The 27190-nt window shown below is 47.3% G+C and overlaps 3 protein-coding genes across 10 annotated transcripts; all 3 read left to right on the top strand.

The window, feature by feature from the left end:
* The first annotated feature begins 998 nt into the window (after nucleotides 1–998).
* Nucleotides 999–8150, top strand: trim16 (tripartite motif containing 16). Its single transcript, XM_069723370.1, has 6 exons — nucleotides 999–1838; nucleotides 3867–3962; nucleotides 4181–4414; nucleotides 6210–6381; nucleotides 6487–6582; nucleotides 7326–8150. The coding sequence occupies exons 1-6, from the start codon at nucleotides 1197–1199 to the stop codon at nucleotides 7922–7924; spliced, it is 1839 nt and encodes a 612-aa protein (XP_069579471.1). The 5' UTR covers nucleotides 999–1196; the 3' UTR covers nucleotides 7925–8150.
* Nucleotides 8151–8858: 708 nt separating this feature from the next.
* tvp23b (trans-golgi network vesicle protein 23 homolog B (S. cerevisiae)) lies at nucleotides 8859–11240 on the top strand. The gene is made up of 7 exons (XM_069723379.1): nucleotides 8859–8961; nucleotides 9563–9639; nucleotides 9725–9869; nucleotides 10015–10104; nucleotides 10233–10358; nucleotides 10520–10648; nucleotides 10746–11240. Exons 1-7 carry the CDS (start codon nucleotides 8950–8952, stop codon nucleotides 10770–10772), a joined length of 606 nt encoding a protein of 201 aa, XP_069579480.1. The 5' UTR covers nucleotides 8859–8949; the 3' UTR covers nucleotides 10773–11240.
* A 1017-nt stretch (nucleotides 11241–12257) lies between these two features.
* Nucleotides 12258–19495, top strand: exoc7 (exocyst complex component 7). Of its 8 annotated transcripts, XM_069723359.1 has the most exons (21): nucleotides 12258–12341; nucleotides 12484–12549; nucleotides 12887–13071; nucleotides 13161–13266; nucleotides 13576–13798; nucleotides 13911–14078; nucleotides 15065–15157; nucleotides 15883–15951; nucleotides 16117–16262; nucleotides 16348–16500; nucleotides 16592–16690; nucleotides 16773–16835; nucleotides 16943–17009; nucleotides 17348–17386; nucleotides 17550–17615; nucleotides 17713–17833; nucleotides 17964–18059; nucleotides 18158–18221; nucleotides 18690–18731; nucleotides 18808–18941; nucleotides 19163–19495. In XM_069723359.1, the coding sequence occupies exons 1-21, from the start codon at nucleotides 12282–12284 to the stop codon at nucleotides 19263–19265; spliced, it is 2163 nt and encodes a 720-aa protein (XP_069579460.1). In that variant the 5' UTR covers nucleotides 12258–12281; the 3' UTR covers nucleotides 19266–19495. The 8 variants fall into 8 exon arrangements, with proteins under 8 accessions (XP_069579460.1, XP_069579454.1, XP_069579459.1 ...); XM_069723353.1 differs by lacking the exon at nucleotides 15065–15157; XM_069723358.1 differs by lacking the exon at nucleotides 15883–15951.
* The last annotated feature ends 7695 nt before the right edge of the window (nucleotides 19496–27190 follow it).

The raw sequence follows: 27190 nt of genomic DNA, 5'->3' as shown, positions 1-27190 counted from the left end.
CCACTTGGGGGCAGCAGAGGTCATAAACACAAGAAAGTTGTTTTAGCAAAGAGCTACAAAAACATTTAGTCTCAAGCGCTTGCTGAACCTCAGGTCAACTGATCTGTCCGTCCAAATGTAACCGACCAATGGGGACACGGCGCTTTGAGGCCCCGCCCACACGAAACTGAAAAATTAAACAGCGAAACTGGAAAGAAAGCGACAACAGAAGAGAAATCAGTGAATGAAATCAGTGAAAGAAAGACGGGACTATTTTAAGCAAATATATTTCTATTCATTTTCAATTTATTCCGTTTTCTTTGATACGAGAAAATCAGTTTGTTTAATTATTATGACACAAATGTAATCTTGTATATCAGCAGCACGGTTTCCTTTCTGCTGTTTTAAATGATATTTTTCCATTTTCCAATAATCCCCCTTCAGTTTTTTGGGTGAATTTGAAGCTACTTTTAACTGATTTCATTAAAGATTTCACACCAATTAATTAAACTGTCTGACAATCAGAAAAAAAAAAGTGAAGATTATTTGTAAACAAAAGATCAAGCCACATCTGTGATTGGCTGAGAAGACGTGATCGGTCACATGACGTGATGAGAGAGACTCTTCCTTGTGTTTTTCCTGAGTGAGCTGTGGACACTCGGTGGCGCTATCTCCTCCGAGGCTGACTCACTCAGTGTTTTCAGGAAGCTGGTGACCAGACAAAAGGCTGCTGATCGCTCTCATCGGGACTGTTTGATCGAAGTGCAGCAGAGCAATAAAGCGGGAGGTGAGATCATCAGCAGGGTGAGTGAATACAAACCCCACAAACACTGCTGCTGTTTACTGGGTGGAGAAGTTAATCTGGAGGAATGCAACCCTAAACCTCTGAGTTCCTGGTTTTGATGAGGGAGCTCCACCCAGAGGGAGGGTGTGTGTGTGTGTGTGTGTGTGTGTGTGTGTGTGTGTGTGTGTGTGTGTGTGTGTGTGTGTGTGTGTGTGTGTGTGTGTGTGTGTGTGTGTGTGTGTGTGTGTGTGTGTGTGTGTGTGTGTGTGTGTGTGTGTGTGTGTAATTGTTTGTTTGCTGGCATGTGAGAGCTGAAGGGGCGGGAAGTGTTTAGAGTGAAACTAGGAGCCCCATCGAGGTGTGTCTGTTCTTCAGAGTGATCCAGGAACTGTTGTCTGTTGAGGAGCAGCTGAGCAGGAGAAGAGCTGCAGACATGGCAGAGACGGCAGCAGAGGAAGCAGCTCCCGACTCCAAACAGCTGAGCGGCATCTCCTCAGGTGAGCTGAGCGCTCCCTCCGTTTGTGGCTCCTGTCTCGGGGTCAAAGGCGAAGGATGCCCCGAATGTCTGCGGAGCTCCGACGGGCCCAAACAGAACGGGACGGCCGAGGCTCCCGCGATCGCAAGCAAAGAGGAGCAGAGTCGGGACTCAAAGACGGCCGAGGAGGTCAAGATCCAGGAGGAGCCGAAGGAGTCCGAGAAGCCCGAGAAGCCCGAGGAGGAGAGGAAGGAGGTGCAACCGAAAGACGAGGAGGCGAAGGAGGAACCTTTGGGCCCCGACGACGTGGTGTGCGACTCGTGCATCGAGAGCCCCCGCAGGGCCCTCAAGTCCTGCCTCACCTGCCTGGTGTCGTACTGCGAGGCCCACCTGAGGCCTCACCTGGAGAACGCCAAGTTCCAGAACCACCGGCTGGTGGAGCCGCTGCGGGACATCGAGAGACGGACCTGCGAGAGCCACAAGTGGCCGCTGGAGCTGTTCTGCAGCGCCGACGCCTGCTGCATCTGTCAGGACTGCGTGACGGAGGAGCACCGGGGCCACAACACGGAGCCGGTGGTGGACGCCCGCAGACGCATAGAGGCAAGTGTTCCTCACACATGTGAATATATAAATATATAAAGTTCACCTTCGCTCTCAGTTACAGATGATCGATCGATCGGCTGATTCAGTCCATCGTTTGAGTCCTGAATGCTCTAAACATGAAGTCTGCTTGTGTGAATTCAAACAGAAAAGATGTTTTCTCGGCCTGCGGAGGTGGAAATATTCAGTGTTTCACATTAAAAAAGGAAAACTGAATCAGATTTATGATCATCTGTGACCCCTCAGATTTACTTTGGGTCTCCGTAAGTTTTCCAGTTAAATCATTTATCAAGAAAAAAATCTCTACATGAGGATCTGCTGTTTTCCTCCAGTTTAAACTTAGTATTGATGTTTTTTTTGGCACCGATCAGAAAAAACAAGAAAATTAAAGACATTTTTCATGAATATTTGACAAAATTATGAATTGACTTATCAAAATTAGTAAGTGATAGTGAAAATAATCTTTAGTTAGTTGCAGATGAGTCTCCTGTGAGGTTTTTGCTTTGCGGAGTGTTTTCTTTACTTTTCCATGTGTGTTAAAGGTCTCGCAGGTTTTAAAGTAAATACAGGTTTTCACCGCCAGAAGAAACAAAAACATGACGGCCAGAGTTTCATTAATTTGCAACCGGAGCTCAGAAATGATCTTTTAAATCTCAGCTGGACTTCCACACAGCGAGGAGGAGATGTATTTATAGTCCGGTGTAATTGAGCGAGTTGGAGCATCGAAGTTGTTCTCAAATGTCCTCTGAATATTTAATCCAATCAAAACAGTTATTCTGAGTCTAAATCTGTCTGAAGGTCAACCAATCAGCTTTCTGGAAACTCGAGCACCAGTTAAATCATTCCTCTTTTCTTCCTGACAGTTCAGGTTTAAGGATTCAGATATTTTTGGTGTTTATCTTATGGGGCAAAAGGAGGCAAACATAAACCATAATAATGAATTCTGATCAACAGCTGTTATGTTACGAGCTATGAACGACGGCTCGGCTTCACTTTACCTGTTTTAGTATTTCCGGTGACGTCGAGCTCCTCTTCGACATCAGCGTCAAATCTACAAAACAAAAAAAATGATTGGTACAAAGTCAACTAGGGATGACATGATACATAAATATAATTGAAGAAACACAAGTTGAGGAAAATATAGATTTAAAGGAAATCACTGAGGTGGTGATTTAGACACGTCAGTAAATCCCTTTTTGGTTTTTAAATCAAGTTCTTAAGACCATTTTCCCAGTTGTGCTGCAGGATGTGATGTTGAGCTCAAATACACAAACGCTCACAAATATATTTTCTAACCTCAGATTACAACAAAAATTTAAGCAAAGTTGGTGTCGATTTTTCTAATTTGGTGAAATACAGCATTTTATTGTCTGCAAATAAAAGTAGTTTCTGTTGATTTTCACACGTTAACATTTTCCTGCCAAACAAAAGTTTAATGTTATATTTACATGTTTCTGGGTGTTTGTTTGACATCTAACTAACAATTTTTAATGTGAGATTTGCTCTAAAATATTTCTGCAAGCGGTACAAAGAGGGGCAGAGTTAAAGGGACTTCCTGTCTTGTTCTCCTTCCCAAAATAAATGCAGCTGTCGGGAATTTAAAAAGCACTTTCCCAAATCTTAGGCTGAGTGATTTCTAACCCATGCAGTCATGCTGGTTCATGATAAAGAAATGATTTGCAGGGCTCCCCTCGGGGTCTAAATTTATTTGAACCAGGAGTAGCTTCGGCTCCGGACACGCTCGGACCTGCTTGAGGAATTTAAACTTGACTTGACAACCTGAAAACAAGCCGGCGCTTTGAACAGCGCAAACATGAGAGTCTAGAAACGGGACGCGTCGCCCCTTCAAAGTAAAACCAGGAAACAACAGAGTTTTCCTGAATAAGAAAAACATCTCAAATATTTACATCCAATACTGTGTGTCTGGCGGGATTTCACATATTTCCAGCGTGACAGCTCGGCCGGTGGTTTCCATTGAGCGAAAAACTCTCTGAAGCCTGTTTTTTTTCTCTCCGGTTACGTTCACAGAAGGAACTGATGGAGAAGCAGACCGAGATGGTGAAAACGGTGACGGCGGCAGAAAACGCCATCAACAAACTTCAGCTCAACACCGTCTCCATCGAGGTAAACGGCCGAGTCATCCGAGCACTGTTGCACTTGAGCACTGACGTCACAACGAGCACTTAAAGATGAGTTGGCGGCAGTTATTTTTGCGGGCTGTGAAACCGGGAGGTTTTCTGGAACCACCCAAACCAGACGGGTTTAACCGAGGTCAGGGAGGAAACCCCAAAGCAGGCCGCAATAACGTAGCGTCACCGTGTGTCATCTCTCATGTTGGACAGAATTCGGTGACGGAGGTGCGGGCGGTGATCGAGAGCCAGTTCGAGGAGCTGAAGGCGGTGGTGGAGCGGGCCAAGAGGGAGGTGACGGAGATCCTGGAGGTGGAGGAGAAGCAGGCGCTGCAGCAGGCCGAGGGGATCCGGGTGCACCTGGAGCAGAGGTGCACCGAGCTGAAGAAGACTCAGGGGCAGATGGAGAAGCTCTCCAGGAATAAAAACGACGTGGACTTCCTGCAGGTACGATCGAGACGTGTTTTTAACTTCAGGACACGTCTTATTTCAGCGTGATTAAATCTCATGTTTCTAATCAAAGACAAATCATCTCGTCCAGAAACAAAATGCACTTCGACTCGTTTCAGGGTAACAAGTCCTGACTCAGTCAGATATTTAAACTATTTTTCATCCCGAACTGAAAAAAATAAACGAGTCTGACTGGTTGATTTACCACACACACACACACACACATACACACACTCACACTCACACTCACTCACACTCACACACACACTCACACACACACACATACACACACTCACACTCACACTCACTCACACACACACACTCACACTCACACTCACACACACACACACACACTCACACACACACTCACACACACACACACACACACACTCACACACACACACACACACATACACACACTCACACACACTCACACTCACACACACACACACACTCACACTCATACTCACACACACACACACACACATACACACACTCACACACACTCACACTCACACACTCACACTCACTCACACTCATACTCACACACACACACACACACTCACACTCACTCACACTCACACTCACTCACACTCACACACACACACTCACACTCACACACACACACACACACACACACACACACTCACACACACACACACACACACACACACACACACACACACACACATACACACACTCACACACACTCACACTCACACACACACACACACTCACACTCACACACACTCACACTCACACTCACACACACACACACTCACACACACTCACACTCACACACACACACACACTCACACTCACACACACTCACACTCACATACACACACTCACGCACACACACACACACACACACTCACACTCACACACACACACACACACACACACACACACTCACGCACACTCACTCACACACACACACACACACACACACTCACACTCACTCACACTCACATACACACACTCACACACACTCACACACACACACACACACACACACACACTCACGCACACACACACACACTCACACTCACACACACACACACACACACACACTCACACACACACACACACACACACACACACACACACACACACACACACACACACACACACACACACACACACTCACACACACACACACACACACACACACACACACACACACACACACACACACACACACACACACACACACACACACACACACACTCACACACACACAGAGAAAACATCCTGTTAACTATTTATTTAAAGTAAATAAAAATCTGCAGATGTGGTAACATAATACTCTCGTAGTTTTCTCTAAGAGAAGTTGAAGGTGCATTAAACCGGATTATTTGTCTTTAAACTCACTTCTCTGTCGGGTTAATATCTTTTTTATAGATGTCCCCTGTAGAGGCGACAAAATCTGGCGAATCAGCTTTGTCTTTGGAGTTTGATGGAAATCAGAAACATTGCTGTATTGGACATTTTTTTTAAATGAAATACAAAACAAAAGTGGTTAAAATCTAGTTAGATGTCTATTTATAAATGTGAGTCTGAAGCTTTGTGGGCCCACCATCAACCCCGACCTCCTCCTGCAGTTCAGAAATGAGGCGCTTCTTTCCAAATAAAACGTTGCCTCCAGGCAATGTTTCTGATCGGGAAAAGAAATGTCACGACTGGCATTTCGAGCAGAAACTGTAGTTTCTAAAGGAGACAGAAAGTCTCCTCGTCCTCCCGTCGTCCTCCCGTTGTCCCTCCTGAGCATCACCAAGGTTTGTTTTTCCAGGAGTACTCGCAGTGGAAGAAGGAAGCCACCGACATCTCTCTGCCCGGCGTCTACATCGGCCTGATGGACCGCCTCAACTCCTTCAGCCGCGTCATCGTGGACTCCACGCAGGAGCTCTGCGCCATGCTGGTGTCCTCGTACCTGGACAAGGTCAAAGAGACGTGTAAGAACGGTAAGAAAGATGTAGGTTTGGGTTTTTTGGTGCCAGCTGAGGACGTCGTTTCACGCTTGTAAATCTGCGTCATCGTCGTTTAAACACGTTCTTCTGTCCTTTCAGACAAAATGGGAATAAAGACGACGGTCCATCAAATCGTCGCAGCCAAACAGAACATGTCGATTCCAGATCCGGTGACACGAGCAGACTTCCTCAAGTGTAAGTGCTTCGTTGGTTATTTCTGTACTTTCATCGCGGTGTTTTAAACTTAAATACCATCGACAACATTTCATACTGGTGATTTCATCTCTATAAAGAAAGGTTGTGAACAATATTCCCACGATGTTCTTTTATAGAGTTAATTGGAGTTTCCAAACCGCCTGAAGTCTCATTTAACATTTAAAAGTTAAAACTGCCGAACATGATCCGGCAGCTCGGCTGTTTAATGAGCCCAAAGAACCGGTTTAAGGTTTCATGAAGTTTTTTTTAAATGCATCTGTAATAAACTTGGAGACCTTTTACTGTTGGATTCATCTTCCAGCTCTGGATTATGAATGTTTTCAGTCTAAATGACACAACCTGATTAAAATAAGAGCTGATAATAGTAAATTACTGTTGATGGGATCAAAAGGATATAAAGAGATATTTATCTATATCTATAAGTGATTATTCTTCCCTATTATTATTATTTTTCTTGTTATTTAAGTTTTAAAATACTGAAACCTGGAACACACGTCAGTCGTGGCAAAAATTGCCGTACTGTAGTGGTTTGGTGAGTGGGCGTGGCCTAATAGCTCACTAGCGCCCCCTAGACTGCAGCCCCGGCACCTAGTTTCACCTACATACACGAAATTCGGTGGCCATGAGTATCACGCCTGGTTTAGTTTATAATCCAAGAAAGAAACAATGCGGAGGATCCCGTTTGTGCTCAGCTGACCGACGTGTTGGTGAATCCTCCGCAGACGCCGCCCAGGTGACCTTCGACGCCGACACGGCTCACAAGTTCCTGCGTCTGACGGAGGAGAACCGGAAGGTGACGAACACCACGCCGTGGCAGCACCCGTACCCCGACGTGCCCGAGCGCTTCGAGAACTGGCGGCAGGTTCTGGCGGCGGAGAGCTTCTACCTCGGCCGGCACTACTTCGAGGCGGACGTCGGCGGCGAGGGAACGCACGTCGGCCTGACGTACAAGAGCATCGAGCGCAAAGGCGACGAGAGCAACGGCTGCATCGCCGGCAACAACTTCTCCTGGTGCCTGCAGTGGAACGGACGCGTCTTCTCCGCCTGGCACAGCGACGTGGAGACGCCGCTGAGCGCCGGGAAGTTCACCCGCGTCGGCGTCTACGTGGACTACACGGGAGGCCGGCTGGCGTTCCACGGCGTGGACGACGCCATGACGCTCATCCACGAGTACCGGGCCGAGTTCCTGGAGCCGCTGTACCCGGCGTTCTGGCTGTCCAAGAAGGAGAACGTCGTCGCCCTGGTGGCGCCCGGGGAGCCTCTACCGCTGAAGCGCCCCTCCCCCCCCACCTCGCCCACCAACGGAGCTGTTACGTCATAAAATGGCCTCCTGGATGTTTTGTTCGGATGGATTCAGACCGCAGATTAATATCTGTAAAACAACAACTGTTGAAACTCTTCCACGTTAAACTTGTGTACAGCAGATTATTTTTGTGTTTATCTCGTGTATATTTGAGCTCGAGTCGTATTTATACCTCTGTTTAGGACTCCCGTTACCAGAAATGTTCTCTATTTTCTGTACGCAAAATAAAAAAATAGTATCTTTATTTGCAAAATAAAGAGAAAAGTTTCCTTTTATTCAAAGTTCACGCGTCCACTGGAGTTAGCATGCTGACAGCCAGCCGGGCTCGTCATGTAATACCACTTTGTACCACCAGATGGGACGGTGAGTCGTTGCGGCGTCTCTGCTCTCGTTCACATGACGACGGCTGAAACTCTTTACAAACATAAGCAGAGTAAAAGAACGAAGTCGGTTTGGTGAATGGAGGACGACGGCCACAGAGGAAGAGATGCTGCAGAGATTAACGCTGTATGTAAAAAAAACACAAATATATCTTCAACAATTATCACTTACAGCCAATAGAGTACGAGATCGCTCCACTGAAACTCATAACAGGTTGTGAATAGATGTGCACATCTTCCAGAAGCCCCACAATGCATCACTCTGCATCCAGTGAGTGAGCTGATGAACAACAACAACCTGACTACAGCTGGAGTTGAACTGAAGTCCAGTGGGATGACCTCTTATGCAAATGAGCTGCAGGCTTTTACACACCGTGAGAGGAGGAGCCATGCAGAAGGGTAGCTCCGTGACGTAGATAGGTTGGCTTTTAGCCCCGCCTACAAAACCCTGAAGTTTAACTCCACATTTCAGTGCGACACATATATATAAATATATAAAATTTATATATATATATATAAAATGCACTGAGAAGCAAATCTTGGAATTTGCTTCTCAGGATCTTTAACTCCAATGACGTGCACGCGTTTTTGTCACGTGACCGACGGGTACGGTGACGTGGAGCTGAGCATGTAACCAGGAAGCGCCTGACCAGAATATTCACCATGATAGCAGGAGTAAGTGACACATTTTAAAACTCTTTTAACCTGACGTGTCGTCACCTGACGTGTCGTCATCTGACGCGGTTAATATGCGGCCGAAGAAAAGTTTCACTGCGACGGACTTCCGGCCGGAGCTGGACATCTGTCGTGCTAATGTTGCTAAGCAGTTAGCATGCTAGGTGTAGCAGCTATCGAACATTTTCTGCTCACGATAACTTAACGTCACTTTCACGTTTTCGTAAAACCACGTAAGCGTCCAAGATTCTTCTTCTTCTAAGAACCGTCCGGAGGTTTCGTTTCGTTTTCATCTTCATGTGTTTAACTTGTAACTAACAGCCTGCTAACGCGAGCTAGCAGCTAGAGTTAGCTTCTCCTTTGTTTTTTACTGTCAAACAAATAAAACCAACGAGACGTAGTTTCTGTTTAATGTGAGCAAACAGACAAAACGTCTGTTAACAATAAAACTTATAAACTCATTTTGATTTAACTGCTTCGTTTCGTGACCCCTGACCTCTGACCCCTGACCTCTGACCCCTGACCCCTCCACATATGTAAGTCTTTCAGCTGACACGGCTCTGAGTCCGGGGGTTGACCCTCTTCCTTATCGATCCCTCAGGACACCAACGATGAAGACGTGTCTCTGTTCGACGCCGAGGAAGACGCCGGCAAAAGGTCGAAGACGACGAACATCAAGTGAGTTCCTGGTTTTTGTCTCCCGTGTTTGTTTTATGACCGTTTCCGTGTTTTGAGTTGAGACGTGGGACTCTTGTCTCCGAAGGCACCCGGTGGCGTCCTTCTTCCACCTCTTCTTCAGGGCCTGCGCCGTCGTCGTCTATCTGCTGTGCGAGTTTTCCAGCGGCAGCTTCATCGGCTGCATGGTGGCGATCATCCTCCTGCTGTCCTGCGACTTCTGGACGGTGAAGGTGAGTCGTCGGGTTTAGCCTGAAGACCCGAGGCCACGTCTCCGGGGTTCGGGGAAGTCGCGTACGTCTCGTACGGTTTTAAATGAGCATCTTCGGTGTTTAGACGAGGTGCTTTCCGAGTAAGGTGAAATATGTCCGTTTCCAGAACATCACCGGGCGGCTGATGGTCGGCCTGCGCTGGTGGAACCAGGTGGACGACGACGGGCGAAGCCACTGGGTGTTCGAGTCCAGGAAGGTGAGACGCTCTCGTCCACGTCGCTGTTTAGGAAGTCTGCTGACGTCACACCATGACGTTTACTGTCAGCCGGCCGTAACGACATCTGCAGATGTCTTCACTGAGAGAAGATCCTGGTTTGTTTTCAGGGCACCGGGAAGCAACAAGCGTCCAACTCTGAGTCTCGTATCTTCTGGCTCGGCCTGATCGTCTGTCCGGTCCTCTGGGTCGTCTTCACCTTCAGCACTCTGGTCTCATTCAGGATTAAGTGGCTGGTAAGACGTTTAAATTTGAGGAATAAAGTCGACGGATTCCGTTTAAAAACACGTCTTTTGTAATTTCTCTGCCGGTGAATGAGATTTAATCAAACAACAATCTGAAGTCTCACATTTGAAAAAGCAATAAACCATTAACAGTGAACTGTTTCCTCCGTCAGCCGGTGGTGGTGATGGGGGTGGTGCTGCAGGGCGCCAACCTCTACGGATACGTGCGCTGTAAAGTGGGAGGGAAGACCAACCTGAAGAACATGGCGACCAATTATTTTGGACGACAATTCCTCAAACAGGTGATTTGACTTTTTCGGAGTAAGAAAAGCGTAAATTAAAGAGTGTTTTTTTATTTGCGACGTCTCTGAAAAAGCTTCGTGTGTTTGTCGTTTCCAGGCGATGTCCAAAGAGGAGGAATCGTAGGCTGAAGCTCTGCGATGGTTCCCGTCTGCATTATTCTCAATGCGCTCATATTGTTTTAGCAAATAACCACGAAGAAAAACTTCTTTTTTTTCAACATGAACTGAAAAGTTTTTAGTTTTTTTAATGTACTGTGTCGTCTTTCTCTTCCCTACAGAGGTCAGAGGTCAGAGGTCAGGTGGCTGTTCTCAGTAACCGAAGCCCAGCAATAAACTGTCAGACGAAATGTTTAACTGACAGTAATTTGTGTCGTCGTCTCACAGCTCCCAGATTTATTATTATTTAGTTTGTGCTCTTTTTTGTTTGTTTTTGCCTCTAATAACTTTATAAAACTAAAACAACAATAGTTTCTGAGAGGTATTGTACGAACATTTGGTTTGTATGACAGACTGTGTAAAGTATTTTGTAAATATGTAAGTAAAGAAACTATGTGAAACATCTTTTTGTGCAAATATACATTTGTAACATTTTTCCGAACGGCGTGATAGTTTTTATTCATGAAAAATTGTCTGATTAGTTTCCTTTGTTGTCGGCTTCAGGACAAGTCTCACGTTTGTTATTAAAAATAAATGATTTAAGAAATAAACAAGAAAAATACAAGTTAAACAATTAATACCTTTAACTGGGATTTAGCTGCAGGTCATTTTTGTTTTACACTTTTGTTTCATAATTTAATTTAAAATCACAAAATACTGGTTTGTCAATCAAGACAAGCGGGGATGGTGATTGGCTGTTGAAATCAAAATGATCTGGTATTGTTTTGTTACAGTTTATACTTTTATCTGTATTTTATTCATGATTTCTCTTTATGCTTGTAATGCCTCTCGACTTTAATATTGAGCACGACAGCGACGCCCAGCGGTTGGTTTCTGTCATCGCATGCAGAGTGCTGCTATCTTTGTAGCCGTTGTAGCATCTTCTTCAAAACATCGTTATGCTGCTCGTATAAAAATGTTTATAATAATTACTTCATTAATAAATAAGATTCAAACTTTTTAAATTTACTTTGCCACAACAAACAGTGCAATTTTGTTCCAAAGAAACTCCCAGGATCACAAGACGGATACGGAAGAGACGGAAACCCCGCCCCGGAAGTTGGGCAACTTTACTTTCAATATAAGAGTCGATAGTTTTCCCACAGAAAACTTATTTGAAATACGGCGACTGACGTCACTAATGCACAGGAGGTTAAAAATTAAAAATACAGATGGGTTTTAGGGACGAAAAGGTCAAGTGTGATGCTTTAGTATCAAATACGCTGTTAGATCGTAGAAACCGACTGATAGAGCAGTTATTTCCTATTTATTTATTTTTTGGTTTGGTTACGTTGTCTTATTTTGAAATTCTAAGCGGAAACAGTTGGCTAATAACGGCTCATCTACCTACTTGACATCGCTGCTTTTAGCTGCTCACAACAGCAGCTCCCGGGGCGTCGTTGTTTGTTATTTTTACGGTGTAAACAGTGTAAATAAATCGTCTTTAAACCGGTGGAGAGCGGGAGTTACCGGCAGGATGATCCCGACCGAGGACGCGTCCGCCCGGAAGCGAGAGATCGAGGAGAAGCTGAAGCAGGTCAGACACGATGGCTGCACAGGAAAGAAAGCTGCTGTTAATGAATCTCATCCGTTTAGATACAAAAAACCAACACATTTGGAAATGCATTACTTGATAATAAAACGTGACTTCCCTGTGCTTCTTCCTGTGTGACGTTCAGGAGCAGGAGACGCTGTCGTTCATCCGGGAGAACCTGGAGAAGAGCGATCAGCTGACGAAGGGCATGGTGAGGTGGACCCAGCAGACACCAGCACGGGCTGCATCTGACGTTTACTGCTTCAATAATCCATTTATAAAAGTCACCAGATTAAAGAACAAGTCAGTCTGGTCTGTTGTTTGGGAACAAACTGTCTAAAAATCTGACAAAACATTTTGAACTACACTTTTATTTGGAGTTCACTAACCTTGTGTAGAAATGTTTAATTCTTACCATAAAGTATCTGTAAAATGACCTGAGGAATCTCAGAAATATGGAGGCCGTAACCTTTCATCTAAAAAATAATCTGAACTCATTTCATTTCTAAATACAAATAGATGACAGATTACCGTGTCTGTCCTGTCAGGTCTCCATCCTGTCCTCGTTCGAGAGCCGCCTGATGCAGCTGGAGAACTCCATCATCCCCGTTCACAAGCAGACGGAGAACCTGCAGCGGCTGCAGGAGAACGTGGACAAGACGCTGTCCTGCATGGACCACGTCATCAGCTACTACCACGTGGCCAAAGACACGGACCGCATCATCCGGGAGGGGTGAGGTGTCATCGCAGATGTGTGCGAGTCTCAAGGCGGTTGCTAGGAAACCGTTAACGTGTTTTGTTTTGTTTTGTTCCTGTGAGCAGGCCGACGGGCCAACTGGACGAGTATCTGGCCTGCATCGCCAAGATCCAGAAAGCTGTGGAGTACTTTCAGGACAACAACCCGGACAGCCCTGAACTCAACACGGTGGTACGGGATCACATCTGTCTGCTTCACATCTGTACACCGTCTTCGTCTCTCTGTGAAAGACTGCGTGGGAAAATAGTGCAACAATTTAAAAAATAATGTTTCTTAATGTAAAACTGCAAAAAAAGTGGATTTCATCTTCTACGGTTCATAATATCATGAAAAGATTTATAGAATCGGGAGAAATGTTTTTGCGGCTGAAAGTCAATATTTTGACGGCGCTGCATTAAAAACATGAATCTGTGGTGGAAATCACTGCTTGGGCTCAGGAACACTAAATAACAAATAGAAAATGTTGTGGTGTTTCTGCAGAAAGCGCGCTTCGAGAAGGGGAAGGAGCAGCTGGAGACGGAGTTCCGCGGCCTGCTGACCCGCTACAGCAAACCCGTCCCGCCCATCCTCATCCTGGACGCCATCAGCGTGGACGAGGAGCTGGAGGTCCAGGAGGACGTGGTGCTGGAGCACCTCCCCGAGGCCGTGCTGCAGGACATCATCTGCATCGCCGGCTGGCTGGTGGAGTACGGACGCAACCAGGGTACGAATATCTGATCAGCAGCGAATCTCACAAAAAGACCAAAAACAACCAAATAATCTGATGAACAATATTGTTTTTATTCCTCCTTCTCCTCCTCCTCCTCCTGCTCCAGATTTCATGAACGTCTACTTCCAGATCCGGTCCAACCAGCTCGATCGCTCCATCAAAGGCCTGAAGGATCACTTCCGTAAGAACAGCGCCTCCTCGGGGATCCTCTACTCGCCCGCCGTCCAGACCAAACGCAAGGACACGCCCACCAAGAAGGCTCCCAAGAGACCAGGTCAGCCGCAGATCGTGTGCTCCTCCACCCTTCATCACCTCCTCCTCAGTCCCCCGTAGATCAGTCTAACACGGCAGCATGACCCTCCACCCAGTGTGCGTTTGATTCGATCACCATCCGGCCACGTTATTGTGTTTTCAGTAATCTTTTCCACCGTCTGCTCTAACCGCCCTTCCTCCTTCTCCTCCTTCTCCTCCTTCATCATCATGTGTTGTGATGACAGTCTACGTCCCAGGTAACCCTCAGCAGTGTCCCGCTCGCTTTTACACTTTAAATCCAGAGTTTCTTCACGAACGCTGCTGCCGCTTTCAGATTGAAGTTTAAAAATAAATAAAACGTTGGATTTAAGTGATTGAAGATAAAAAGCTGCTGCCTGAATGAAGTGTGTGTGACGCCGAGAGGTCAGAGGTCACCGGTGGAGACCAAAGCAGAGCTTAAAAGACTTAACATCACAAATCCAAATCTTGATGATGCTGCTGCTCTATGATTTCTCACTAACTCACTAACCGGCAGAGACGCTGCGTGTTATTATTATTAACGTATCTTCTAAACCGACGGACGTGTTTATGAGCAGTGATATTAATAACTGCATATGACTGTATTAATTGTTATTAATTATGATTAATAGCTGTTGATAACCTGTGTCTTCTCTCCCCCCCACCGGGGCCACCGTGTCTCAGCACACGTGTCCTTGTAGTTGCTGTGTAGTTTGTGTGTGTGTGTCTCACCTGTTGTGTAGCTGTGGTGCTAAGGCTGTGGCCCCTCCCCTTTACCCCCCCCCCCCCCCGCCCCCAACACACACACACACACATGGACCCCTGCTGGCTGCCTCGGTGGTGGCGGGATGTGGTTTCTTGAGTTTCATCACTCACTTCTTAGCTTTTCTTTCTTCTTCTTCTTCTTCTTCCTGTTTGTGGGCTGTCTGGACCTCGCTGCCCCCCCTTCCCCTCCTCCTCTGGACTCTGTCTCTGTGTTTATGGGACCAGGGACCATTCGCAAGGCTCAGAACCTTCTGAAACAGTACTCACAGCATGGGCTGGATGGGAAAAAGGGGGGCTCTAACCTCACTCCTTCTGAAGGTAAAGCACCGCGGCCTCCTCCTCTTCGCTGTCTTCGGTTTTTCTGTTCGACCGTTCGAGGCGCGAAGTCGCAGCAGCTTTTAGTCCTAAACCGCAAAATATATTTCATAAATCTGGGAGAAAAAACAACAACAACAACGAAAGGTACAAAATATCGACTGAAGTTTGAGGTTATATATATCGGACCGGCACATCCAGGGAACTTTGGACTTTTAGCACGGCTCCGCCCCCTTTTGGGGGTAAAACAAAATGACCCTCGCCATAAACTATTAGAGAACTACCGGAGTTAATTAGTTTATAAATGATTCAGAAACACAGTAAATGTAGGTCCTTTTAACTCGCCGTAGAAAACGCAAAATAGATAGAAAAGCCAACTATGGATGGCGCAATGCCGGTCTGATTTATTTCTTGGGGCTTGGTGAAAGGCATTCTGGGTAATGTAGGAGAGTTTCTCTGACTGACTGATGGACTGAAAGCTGCTGCGACGCCTCTCTGGCAGCTGGTTTCTGTCTCGTAGTTTTAACACACCGACTGATTCAGACATCAGTCGAAGCACAAAAACAAACCACCCCCTCCCCCCCTGCTTTCTCCCCCTCCCCCTCCCCCCTCGCTGGTGCTTGGTGGTGGTCGGTACAGCTGCTCCAGGTAAACGTAAAACCCGGCCCGGTCGCCACCACAGTGGTTTGACCCGGCCCGTGTCTCCCTGCTGCCGCCCCACCCACCAGGTTACGATCACGACCCGCGGGTCAAACACCTCTCTGACGCCCTGACCGAGAAGCACGGGGCCGCCGCAGGTGAGTGACGGGACGCTGTGGGACAAGAGAGGGAACTCAGGCTCCTCACAGAGGTGGTGGCACACATAGAAACACATTTCATCACAAACACCGAGTCAGCAGATAAAACTCCTCCGTGCGGCAGCAGAGTCCGACGTCCCGTCTCCTCCTCGTTGTCCCTCTCAGGAAAGGACGACGTCCTGGACATCGAGATCGACTCCTACATCCACTGCATCAGCGCCTTCGTCAAGCTGGCCCAGAGCGAGTACGCGCTGCTGACGGAGATCATCCCGGAGCACCACCAGAAGAAGACCTTCGACTCGCTCATTCAGGTCTGATTTTACCTCCTCGGTGCGCACCAGTTGTTTTCTTGTCGTTCCTCCGCACGGTCAGCGTCATGACGTCGTCCGTCCACAGGAGGCGCTGGACAACCTGATGCTGGAGGGAGACAACATCGTGTCCGCCGCCCGCCGCGCCATCATGCGCCACGACTACTCGGCCGTCCTCACCATCTTCCCCATCCTCCGACACCTGAAGATGAACAAGTCGGAGTTCGACGCCACGCTGCAGGTTCGAAGCCGCTCGGTTCCCCCGGCTGACGATCAATAACCCGTTACGTCTTTTTATAAAGTGACCGGATGTTTTTATTGTTCTTTATTAGGGGACGGCGGCGAGCACCAAGAACAAGCTGCCGACGCTCATCACCTCCATGGAGACGATCGGAGCTAAAGCTCTGGAGGAGTTCGCAGACAGCATCAAGGCAGGAAGCTGGCGTGTTCCACCTGTCAATCACCGATCGATCACTGATCAATCACTCATTATTCCGTCTCTTCCACCCACAGAACGATCCGGATAAGGAGTACAACATGCCCAAAGACGGAACGGTCCACGAGCTCACCAGTAACGTAAGCAGACGCTCCGTTTCCTCCCGAGTTGTGTAACGGCGGAGGATTTATTTGCTGTTTGTCTGTCTCCACGGTAACAGCTGACCCCCCCCCCCTCTCCTCCTCAGGCCATCCTCTTCCTGCAGCAGCTGCTCGACTTCCACGAGACCGCCGGCGCCATGCTGGCCTCGCAAGGTAGAGTCCCGCCCACGCAGGCGGTCGTTAGCCACGCCCCCTCCTGCTCGTTCCAGTTCAACACTGTCTGGTTTCCCTCCCCCATCAGTCCCACCTGTAACCTCCTCTTCCTCTGATGTTTCCACTTTAATCCCTCCTCTTCCTCTTCCTCTCAGAGACAGTTTCTGTCCAGCATGACTTCAGATCCAGTATTTCTGCCTCCCTCCTCCTCCTCCTCCTCCTCTTCCTCCTGGCTGATGACTGTTTTGCTCATTTTCTGCACTAACAAACCTCCTCTAACCTTTTTTGCACTTGTGCCTCTCTTCCCTTTCTCTTCTGCGTTGCCTCGGCCCTTTTAGTTCTGGGGGACACTTACAATATTCCTTTAGACCCCCGAGGTAAGAGCGAGGCCCCCCCGACGAGGCCGGGTCTGAGTGTTGGTGTGTGTTTTCATGCTGATTAATTAAAAGAGTGACAGGAGGAGACGTGGGTGTGTTTTAATAATCAGTAATACTCCGGTAGAAGTTGTGGACACGCTGACGCCGTCTGTGTTTCCTCCAGAGACGAGTTCGTCGGCGAGCAGCTACACGTCCGACTTCAACAAGCGCCTCCTCAGCACCTACATCTGTGAGTATCTGAGGAGCGTCGCTGCTCCTCCTCACCGGGAGAGAAGTCTTGTGTTTTTTTTGGGTTTTTTTGAACTCACGTGACTCTGATGTTTCAGGTAAAGTTCTGGGGAACCTGCAGCTCAACCTGCTCAGTAAATCCAAAGTGTACGAGGACTTGGCTCTGAGCGCCATCTTCCTGCACAACAACTACAACTACATCCTGAAGTCTCTGGAGAAGTGAGCGCCGCTCCTCCGTCTCCTCCGTCTCCTCCGTCTCCTCTCACCTCCGACACCGACAGTTTCTGTTTTATTCTACTTTCCTTCAGTCGGATGTTTTAATGAATCGTCGTTCTCTCCGGTGGTTCAGGTCCGAGCTGATCCAGCTGGTCACGGTCACCCAGAAGAGAGCCGAGACGTCGTACAGAGAGCTGATCGAGCAGCAGATCGACACGTACCAGCGCAGGTAAACACGACGTCCGACGACTCCAACGCGCTTCGTGTGACCTGGTCGTGACCTTGTCGTGACCTTGTCGTGACCTGCCGTGTTTCTCTCCGCTGCAGCTGGCTGAAGGTCACCGAGCACCTGACGGACAGGAACATGCCCGTCTTCCAGCCCGGCACCAAGGTCCATTCATCACCTGTCACTCTTCTAACGTTGGCACCAGAGTGTCAGCTTCAACACACTTCAAAGTGTGACTTTAACACAGATAGTGCTGTTAAACAGAGCGTCTCCCACAGCAACCACCAAGAACATAGTGACGTCTACTCCGTAATTATAGCTTAAACTGTTCGTGTTGAACCTTTATGACGACGTTGATCAGTCAAACCTTCACCGTGCAGGTTGGAGAAGGTTTGTGGAGTCTAACGCAGTTTAAACTACTCGGACTCCTAAAAACCTTCAAACATTTTGAGGATCTTCAGATATGAAACCATTCAGTTCACATTTTATGATTAAAATTTAATTGTAGTGTTCACATACCTCATTTCTTCTTTCTCTTCTGTAGAAAAGGTTTCAGTTGTAGTTCAGGTGTTCAACGTGAATCTTCTCGGTGTCTTTACGTCGTCTGTGTTTCTGACTCTCGTCTCCCTGCAGCTGAAAGATAAAGAGCGACAAGTGATTAAAGACAAATTCAAGGTGAGGCCAATTTTGAACTGTTAAATATTCAATAAAACAGGAAGAAGAGCATCTCTGACCGTCGTCTGTCTCTCAGGGTTTCAACGACGGCCTGGAGGAGCTGTGTAAGATCCAGAAGGGTTGGGCCATCCCGGACAAAGAGCAGCGCGACTTCATCCGGCAGGCTCAGAGGAAGGTCGTGTCCGAGGCGTACAGAGCGTTCCTGCACCGGTGAGAGAAAAACACAGCTTTCCCCGTCAGGTGTTCGGTCCGGAGGAGACGAGACGAGCGTCGGAACTCGTCATCGAATAAAACGAAGACACACGGCGACAAAAACGATATTTATTTCATAATTATGTTCAATTAAAGAACTGAGACCGGGATGAATTCTCTGATGTGAGTCCCCCGTCGCCGAGACGCCCGCTGACTCTTCTTCTCCCGGTTTCTTCCAGATGTGCCAACATCTCCTTCACCAAGAACCCCGAGAAGTACCACAAGTACCGAGCGGAGGAAGTGGAGGAGATGATCGAGAAGCTGTTCGACACGTCCGCCTGAGCGTCGCTCCGATCGGACCCGACGTCCTGATTCCTCCCACCTTCATCGCTCCTCCCACCGGCTCCTCCCATCTCCATCGCCCCTCCCATCTCCGTCGCCCCTCCCACCTCCGTCGCCCCTCCCACCTCCGCGTTTGATGAGGAATGTTTTGTACAAAGACGTGAACTCTGTATTTATGCAACGCGGCCGCTGCGGCTCGTTTCACACGAATAAAGGGAACTCTTGAGTGACAGCTGGTTCTGGTTTGTTCTGTTCATTCAGAGGTGATAATCAATAATCAGACAGGTTTACTGATCGATAACAAACACGGAGCCGAACGTCAGGCTGGTTTTACACTTTATTCTGGTTCCATGAATCTTAATGAGCACTGAAGGATTTTCTATGAGAAACACAGTCAGTGTTCAGTCTGTTAAAGCTCCTGTCATCTATATATTCTTATATATTTGATGCTTATTAACTATTAAAGATGAATAAATGAATTAATTCACATAATAATCGGACAATATAGTGTTATGAAACAGTGCTATTTTATCATCTGTGAGTATTTTTACTTCATTATGATACTGCAGGACTTTTAATGCTGACGGGGTGTTTTTAAAGGGACGTTCATCTGTTGTTTTTTTTACCTTGAATGAAACGTTTTCCAGCTTAAAGGTTTTTTTTTTTTTAATCTTCATCAGAAACTCGTCATCGGACGTTTCGGCAACCTGCCGTGACCTCGTCTTCACAGAAACTCTCCGAAACCTTCAGACGAGGACGCGTTAACCTCCCGCAGCAGCTGCACACACTAAATTTAACTGGCTGCTTTTTTTATCCAGGAGTATCCAGGAGGAAGCGTCTGTTTCCTCCTCTGGGAGCTTTAATTACTCTCCGATTCCAACATCTTGCAGGTCTGACGGCGGCTCGGCGCTGAACACCGACTCGCTGGTGGAGAATGAGCACAACTTACAACATGATGCGACACTCGAGCTGCAGATATCAGAGAAGCAGCTCAGTGAACACTTGAAAAGAAGATTTTGACAAACTGCACCTGAAGCTCTCTGGCACCGCTGCACCTTTAAAACTCGCTGTTTTGTTTTATTCTGTGTTTTAACTCTATTTGATCTTTTATTAATGTGTTGTCTTTAATTTGATCTGTCCTTCTGTATTTCATTTTGGGTTTTTTAATGACATTTTCACCTGTTTTTATGTTCCTTTATATCTGGTTTTATGTGAAAAAAAATTCTTGTATGAAAGGTGCAATACAAATAAAGTGTATAATTATTATTAGTATGATAATAAACGTTATCGATTAATCGGCGAGTTGTTTGGTCTTTAAAATGTCACAGAGTGGTGAAAAGTGTCAAGCGATGTTTCTCAAAGTTGAAGCTGCGGCTTAAAAACGTCTGTTCGTCTCGACCGACCGTCAACAACAAAGACAATCGGTTTATCGTCACGGAGGAACTGAAGGAAGTTCATTTCCTGTCGATGCGGCTCAGTGACGACACTTCCTCAGCCTACCAGCAGATGGCAGCAGCAGCTCAGCGAGCAGCAGCCTGTTGCACACACAGATCATCATCATCAACATCATCATCATCATCAACATCATCGTCACCATCATCATCGATTGCCTCTGAGGAGCTTCAGATGTTTCCTGGTATCTCGGCATCGGCCTCCAGGAGCCGGCGGCTCCTTCAGGCTCCTTCAGGCTCCTTCAGGCTCCTTCAGGCTCCTGTGATGCGTGAAGTCATTAAGTTTTCGGTCCTGTGGTAAACGTTCCCGCTGATACGGGACGACCTGGCCTCGGCCCGGTGTCCTCCTGAGAGCGTTTAGTCAGAGCCGACGAAGCGTGAGAAATGATGGGAGATAAAAAAAAGCGGCGGCTGCTGCAGCTGTTGAAGCATCACGTGCTGCACACTTCGTGTTCTCTTCAGTCAGGTGGGGAGCGACTCGACGACTCGGCGCTGCGGGACGAATCAGATGGAGACCGACCCGAGTCATGTTGGAGGCACCGTCTGCATGGATGCAGGAAATGACATCATAGCTCTGTGGGGGTGGGGGTTGATACCAGTGGTGGGCACACATGGGGAGAACACATGGGAAGATTATTTGAAGTTGAATCAGAAGAAAATCCTTCGAGCAGCAGGAAGTCGGGTTGGTTTTGGGTGATCTGCAGGGTGCCGTTAACGTCGCTGCTCGGTGGGCACGAAGGAACACGGGGCTCATTGTGCGATTCCTTTGGGCCACGACCCCCTCACACACACACACACACACACACACACACACACACACACACACACACACACACACACACACACACACACACACACACATCATGACTCCCCTCATTAAGTACGACTTCGACCCCACAAGTGTCGACACTTGCGGTGACCCTTAAAAAAACATCTGCTGGCGTTAACCCGCTGCGACGAGCGAAAAAAACCTCCTCACGACAAAAACTCCAGAGTGGAAGAGAGGCAGATAGACACACACACACACACACACACACACACACACACACACACACACACACACACACACACACACACACACACACACACACACAGCCGCCTCGCCTCACTGAGAGTCCCACACTTTATAAATAGCGTGCGCTGTTAATATGCGCGTGTCCAGTGGATAACGTCAGCGCTGTGGGAGAGCGGCTCGGGGAGTGTTTCATTATAAACCTGTACCATTAAAACCTGCTGGCTGCGTCTGGAGTTTGGCTCTCACGTCCCCTCGCAGACTTTTACGAGGCCGGTTATGATCCTAAATCGATGCAGGAAACTCAGATGGAGGAGTCGGGGAAAAGGTAAAGCGGTGCCGTGACCTCGGGAGTAAAAAAGCCGGTGCCGGTGGTTTACTTTAAGTTACGATCATTTAAATCTCCAATTCGTCGTGTTTGGCGACACCTGTGGCGATCAGCGGGAACTGCAACTGTGTTTTCAAATTAGTGGAGCAGCTTTTAACCAATCGGCATCGACGACCATTTAACGTACGTTGTCCGTCGAAACTCTGACCAATCATTGTTGGAACTACTGGGACGTTTATTGCGCTTAGCCACGCCCACTGGTCGCTCTTGGTGGGCGGAGCTAGGCTGGAAAAATTCACAAATAAACACAAAATAGAAGATTTGAAAGAATGTCGTGATATCGCAGACATTTTTTATGCTAGCCTGAGGGGGAAACGTTGCATAGTTATTTTATTTTTTTTTACAAACTGCGATGGAAACAGATTTAACAAATAAATGACATTTTATGTGACTTTAACGTAAAACTGAAGCTTCGTGTTGAGCGATGAGGAAACCTTCCACATTAATACATAACATATTATTTTCCCACGTTTGAGCGTTGCACCCTCTTCTCCTGCAGCAGATGGCGCTGTCGGTTCCAGCAACTGTTTTCAGCAACATTGACTTTAAAGTCGTGGAAAGAAACTATGAAGAGTTGAATTTGACATTTGGACGAAAACCCAACGAATGTTAAAGAAGCTCCGGAACAGAAATTCCCGGTCGACCAATCATCACATGATGCATCGCGAAGGAGGACACTTCCGGAAATAAGAACGTAAACAGAGAATAAGATGCTGCCCGACTTGGTTTTGGAAAGAAACGATTGTGAACTCGCCAGTTTGGCTCATCTCGTCTTTATTTGCCACGTTTACAGTCGAGCACGGAGGAGTCGATTGGTCGACGTCACGGGAGGGAATATGTCGCCGCTGCCTCCCCCGATAATTTCCGAAAGCTGTGGATGATTTGGTGCCACAACGTCGATAGAAACTCTGGAAACAGCTGACGGACGCCCTTCAATCCTCACATTTACTACAAATCTAAAAAAAAAAACTTGGCACTGAAGCCCACAAAAAACAACAACAAAAAACAACCTGTCGGCGTTCCGGTGAGACGACGCGACACCCCGAGCTCGACCCGCGGCGTCAGAGTTCAAAGGTCACCGAGGTCGAAGCGTGCAGGTGCTTCGGGGAGGAAAAAAGCTGCGAGAGAACCACGATCACGCAAAGCTGCGTGTGGTTTCCAGCTCCTCGCCAAGACCTCTCACTCTCTGCATCCCAGACTCTCCGAGTTATCCAACCTCCCCTCCCACCTCCCACCTCCCTCCCCCGCACTCCCACTCCACACTGCACACAAATGGTTTGAATAAGAGGTCTGCATGACTCGGCTGCGGCTGCAGACGAAATCCTGAAGAGTGATAGTTTACTTAGCCTAAATACCCCCGATTAGACAAATTGAAACATTGTTGTTATGCGGTGGAAACTCGAGGACCGACTGGCCGGGCGCGTTCACCCCGTTCCGGAAAAGGCTTTGCGTTATCCGCGGGACTTTCGTCATGCGAAAACCACAAGATCTGGCACGAGTGGAAAAAAAACTAAACAAAAGCAGAAAAGAAAACAAAAAAAAAACCCAACAAAAAAAACCCCAGCTGCAACAAAGTCAAACTAAAATGCTCCAAAACAAAAACTGTTCGACAGAAAGTGAACGTTGTCAAATGGAGATGATTCACGGAGGAGGCAGGCACACGCGACTCGGGCTTCTGGGACTACTGAAAAACATGTCCGACCGCAAACTGAGTTATGGTACGCCTTCATGATGTCACATTTTCCTCTCATTTTAAACGTCTCCGGGATCACAAACAAGGAGCCGCCGAAGCCGATCGCAAACAACCCCTCCGGAAAATAAAGGAATCAATCGCAGCGCCGCAATTAATGAGAAAATCATTCAAATGGGATTTAAAGGACTTCGACTTCCGAGTCCCGCCGTGTTTAAAGTCAGCCAACTGTCATCCCATTAAAACTCGTGATTTGTAAGCCCACCGACACCTTTTTTCTTTTCGCTACTTTAAATGTTGCAGCGCACACATGCAGCACACACGCAACAACACACACACACACACACACACACACACACACACACACACACACACACACACACACACACACACACACACACACACGACTCCAACAGGCTGCAGCTGAGCAGGAGGCTCGTAAAAAAGGAGCGGTAGCAGCTCCGTCTGGGCCGGGCCGGCCCGTCTGGTGGCGCTGATCAGCAGCTCAAACACGGACCAGCGGATCCCGAGAGGATGAATCACACTGACTCCTGATGCTCTTTTAACTTTTCTATCAAGCGCTCAATCAGGTTAAAGTTGTTTTACACAATAATACACCTCAACATCGACAAGATGCACTGACCTGAAACTTGGTACAAACATTCATGGTCCCCTGATGATGCATCGTAATGACGCCACCACAAAGGTTCACATTTGTGGTTGTGACTAAATTATCTAAACAACTGTTGGATGATCGATATTGAATATTTCGCACAGACATTCATGGTCCCCAGAGGATGAACATACTGACTTCTGATGATATCTTGGACTTTTCAGTTAGCGCCCCCAGCAGGTCAAAGTTCTCTTATACAATGAAATATCTTAAGGGCTTACAAGATGCATTCCCAAGAAATTTCACACAAACATTCATGGTCCCCTGATGATAACTTGGGTAAAAGGAAAACTTGGGCATACATCCATCATATCAAAATTTCAATTTGACCTCTACATCAGCCTACATCAGGACACACACACACACACACACACACACACACACACACACACACACACACACACACACACACACACACACACACACACATTACGTCACTTCGTCTACGTCTTCACCTCCTGCTGCAGCCGCAGAGATGCTTTGATTTCGGTGCAATTACAGCACCAGGGAGGTTTTTACCACCGAGTGTGGAAGACGGGTCTTTCAGGAGGTGAAAACGTTGAAAGAAATGAACTAACGGTGGCGTGTTGTGAGCAGGTGAGCGCTGACGTCAGCGGTGAGATGAGACGGTTTAGCGGACGCTCAGCAGCTGAGCTGCCTGAAGCCCTCGGGCCTTCAGGCTGCGGCATCCTCAGTTCAAAGGACAGGTTTTGGAAAATTGAGGCCTAATGACCTCGACTGGGGAGAAAACGGCCTCTTGTCCACAGTGTGTGCAGCTGGAGCAGATGAGATGGGACCTCTTGGGACAGCTTTAAGACACAACTCAGGAGAGGGAGCTTGAAGCTTACAGCCAGTTTCAGATAATTAAATTGCAATTTAAGGGCTGCATTTCAACCAGAATCATGTCCTGATTACATGGAGACATCTTTTGAACTTTGTCTAAAACTTGAACAGTACTCTGTTGAATTATTTAAAACACCTTGTGTGGAAATGAAAAACATTGATTTACGAGGGGCAATCAACATGTCCCGTGATGAGCACAGAGCAGGAGGAAGCAACAACCCTCGTGTATCTGAGTTACGTCCCTTTATACAAAATAAACAGTGTTTTTTGTTACCGCTGGTACGTGAACATTTGTGAATTCACCGCAAACAATTGTTTCAAACAATTCTTGGGGAACAGAATGAAGTCCAGTGTGTATGGGTAGTAGCCAAGTGTTCCTGAGCCCATGCAGTGATTTCCACTACAGAATTGAGTGGCTGTTTTTAAAGAACCTTGTTGCCATGGCGCAACAGTTCAGGCGGTTCACAGCGAATGTTTTCCCCTCAGACGCCTCAGAAGGTCCAAGTGGAAATCGGTGTTGACAGTCTGACTCTGGGGGACGAATTTACGGTGACACCAACCCCGATTTCCAGAGTTTGACCCCAAAATCGGATGTTTCTCTGCTCCAGTTTCAGGTCCGCGGTGAAATCACAAATGTTCACGTACCAACGGCCACAACAACGTGAGGAACTCAGTGATGAAACTTGGAATACTTTCCCGTGAAAGTTATCGCTTACTTTCCTTTTTAGGTCGATGTAGAATAAATTCAAACTTTAAAAATCTGTTCTGGTCTCAAAACTACAAACTAACAAAATGGAAAATAAAGAAGGAAAAAAAGTTGACCCACCCTGACTGTTCCTACTCCAACACACTATATTCATCTTTTTTTTTCTCTCTTTGCAGATCTCTACACAGTTAAATTTTTTCCATTATTTTGGTCGAGCAGTTTGTCGCTGTGTGTCTGTTATCGTAACACAACCCGTCCCATGGGTGTGGGATCCGGTTGGAGAAAGTTCAGCGCGGCTACACGGAGGACAGCCAGGAGTTTCTCGAGGGGATTTCGTGTGGACTCTGCACCGTCCCTTTCAAGTACCAAAACCACAGGACCGGTGGAGACCCGGCTCGTGTTCTCTTGACGTCAGAGCAGCGTGCAGCTGAACCTCATATCGCCGGGGCGGATCGATCAGTCTCTCCTCGTCTCATTATTAACGTCCAACGGGTTTGTGATGCGCCCGAGCTTGATGATGTGCTAGCGAGTATTTGCTTCTATGCATTTATTACTGTTCTGGATTGAGGGAACAGGACTGACCCCAGTCAAACATTTCCACTGCCCGGACCATAAAAACATTTCCAGCCAATGAATACCTTTCGGTTGAAAAGTGACAGAGAACATTGTGTTTTAACGGCGCTCTCGCACACTATTTGGACCTCCGACTTTATTCTGATAAAGGAGAAGAACAAAGGAATCTATTGTTGGTTTCACTGTTCATACAAAAATATGATCTTCTGCTCGACACGTGTGACTAAATAACACGTCTTAATGGATTCAACAGGAGCGTCACTCACTGAGTACGTGTTGCCTGGTCGTCTCCAGAGGGCACCGTCTGAACATGTAGAACTTCAGTACCCAGAAGTCTCGTGGCTCTGAGTGTTTGGTCTTCGCTCCACCTCGTTACCCAACGTCTGCGCCCTAATGGGACACTTCCGCTCTGAACGTTTGCCTCCGAGGTCGGACTAAATGCGTTTCCTGTTACCTCGTAACTTAAACACAAGCGTAACCTGTCCTGCTGCAGAGCTACGAACTTTCCCCCCTTTCAGGCCCTTTGTTTACACTCTGGATGATTGATTGACTGCAGTAAGTTAACTTCTGGTTGAAGACCGAATACGTG

The sequence above is a fragment of the Brachyistius frenatus genome, unplaced genomic scaffold (assembly GCF_029030835.1).
Source record: "Brachyistius frenatus isolate BFR_SWC_R1_liver_20210118 unplaced genomic scaffold, ASM2903083v1 Contig_325, whole genome shotgun sequence".
Lineage (NCBI taxonomy): Eukaryota > Metazoa > Chordata > Actinopteri > Embiotocidae > Brachyistius > Brachyistius frenatus.
This window is presented reverse-complemented; position numbering and strand designations above follow the sequence as displayed.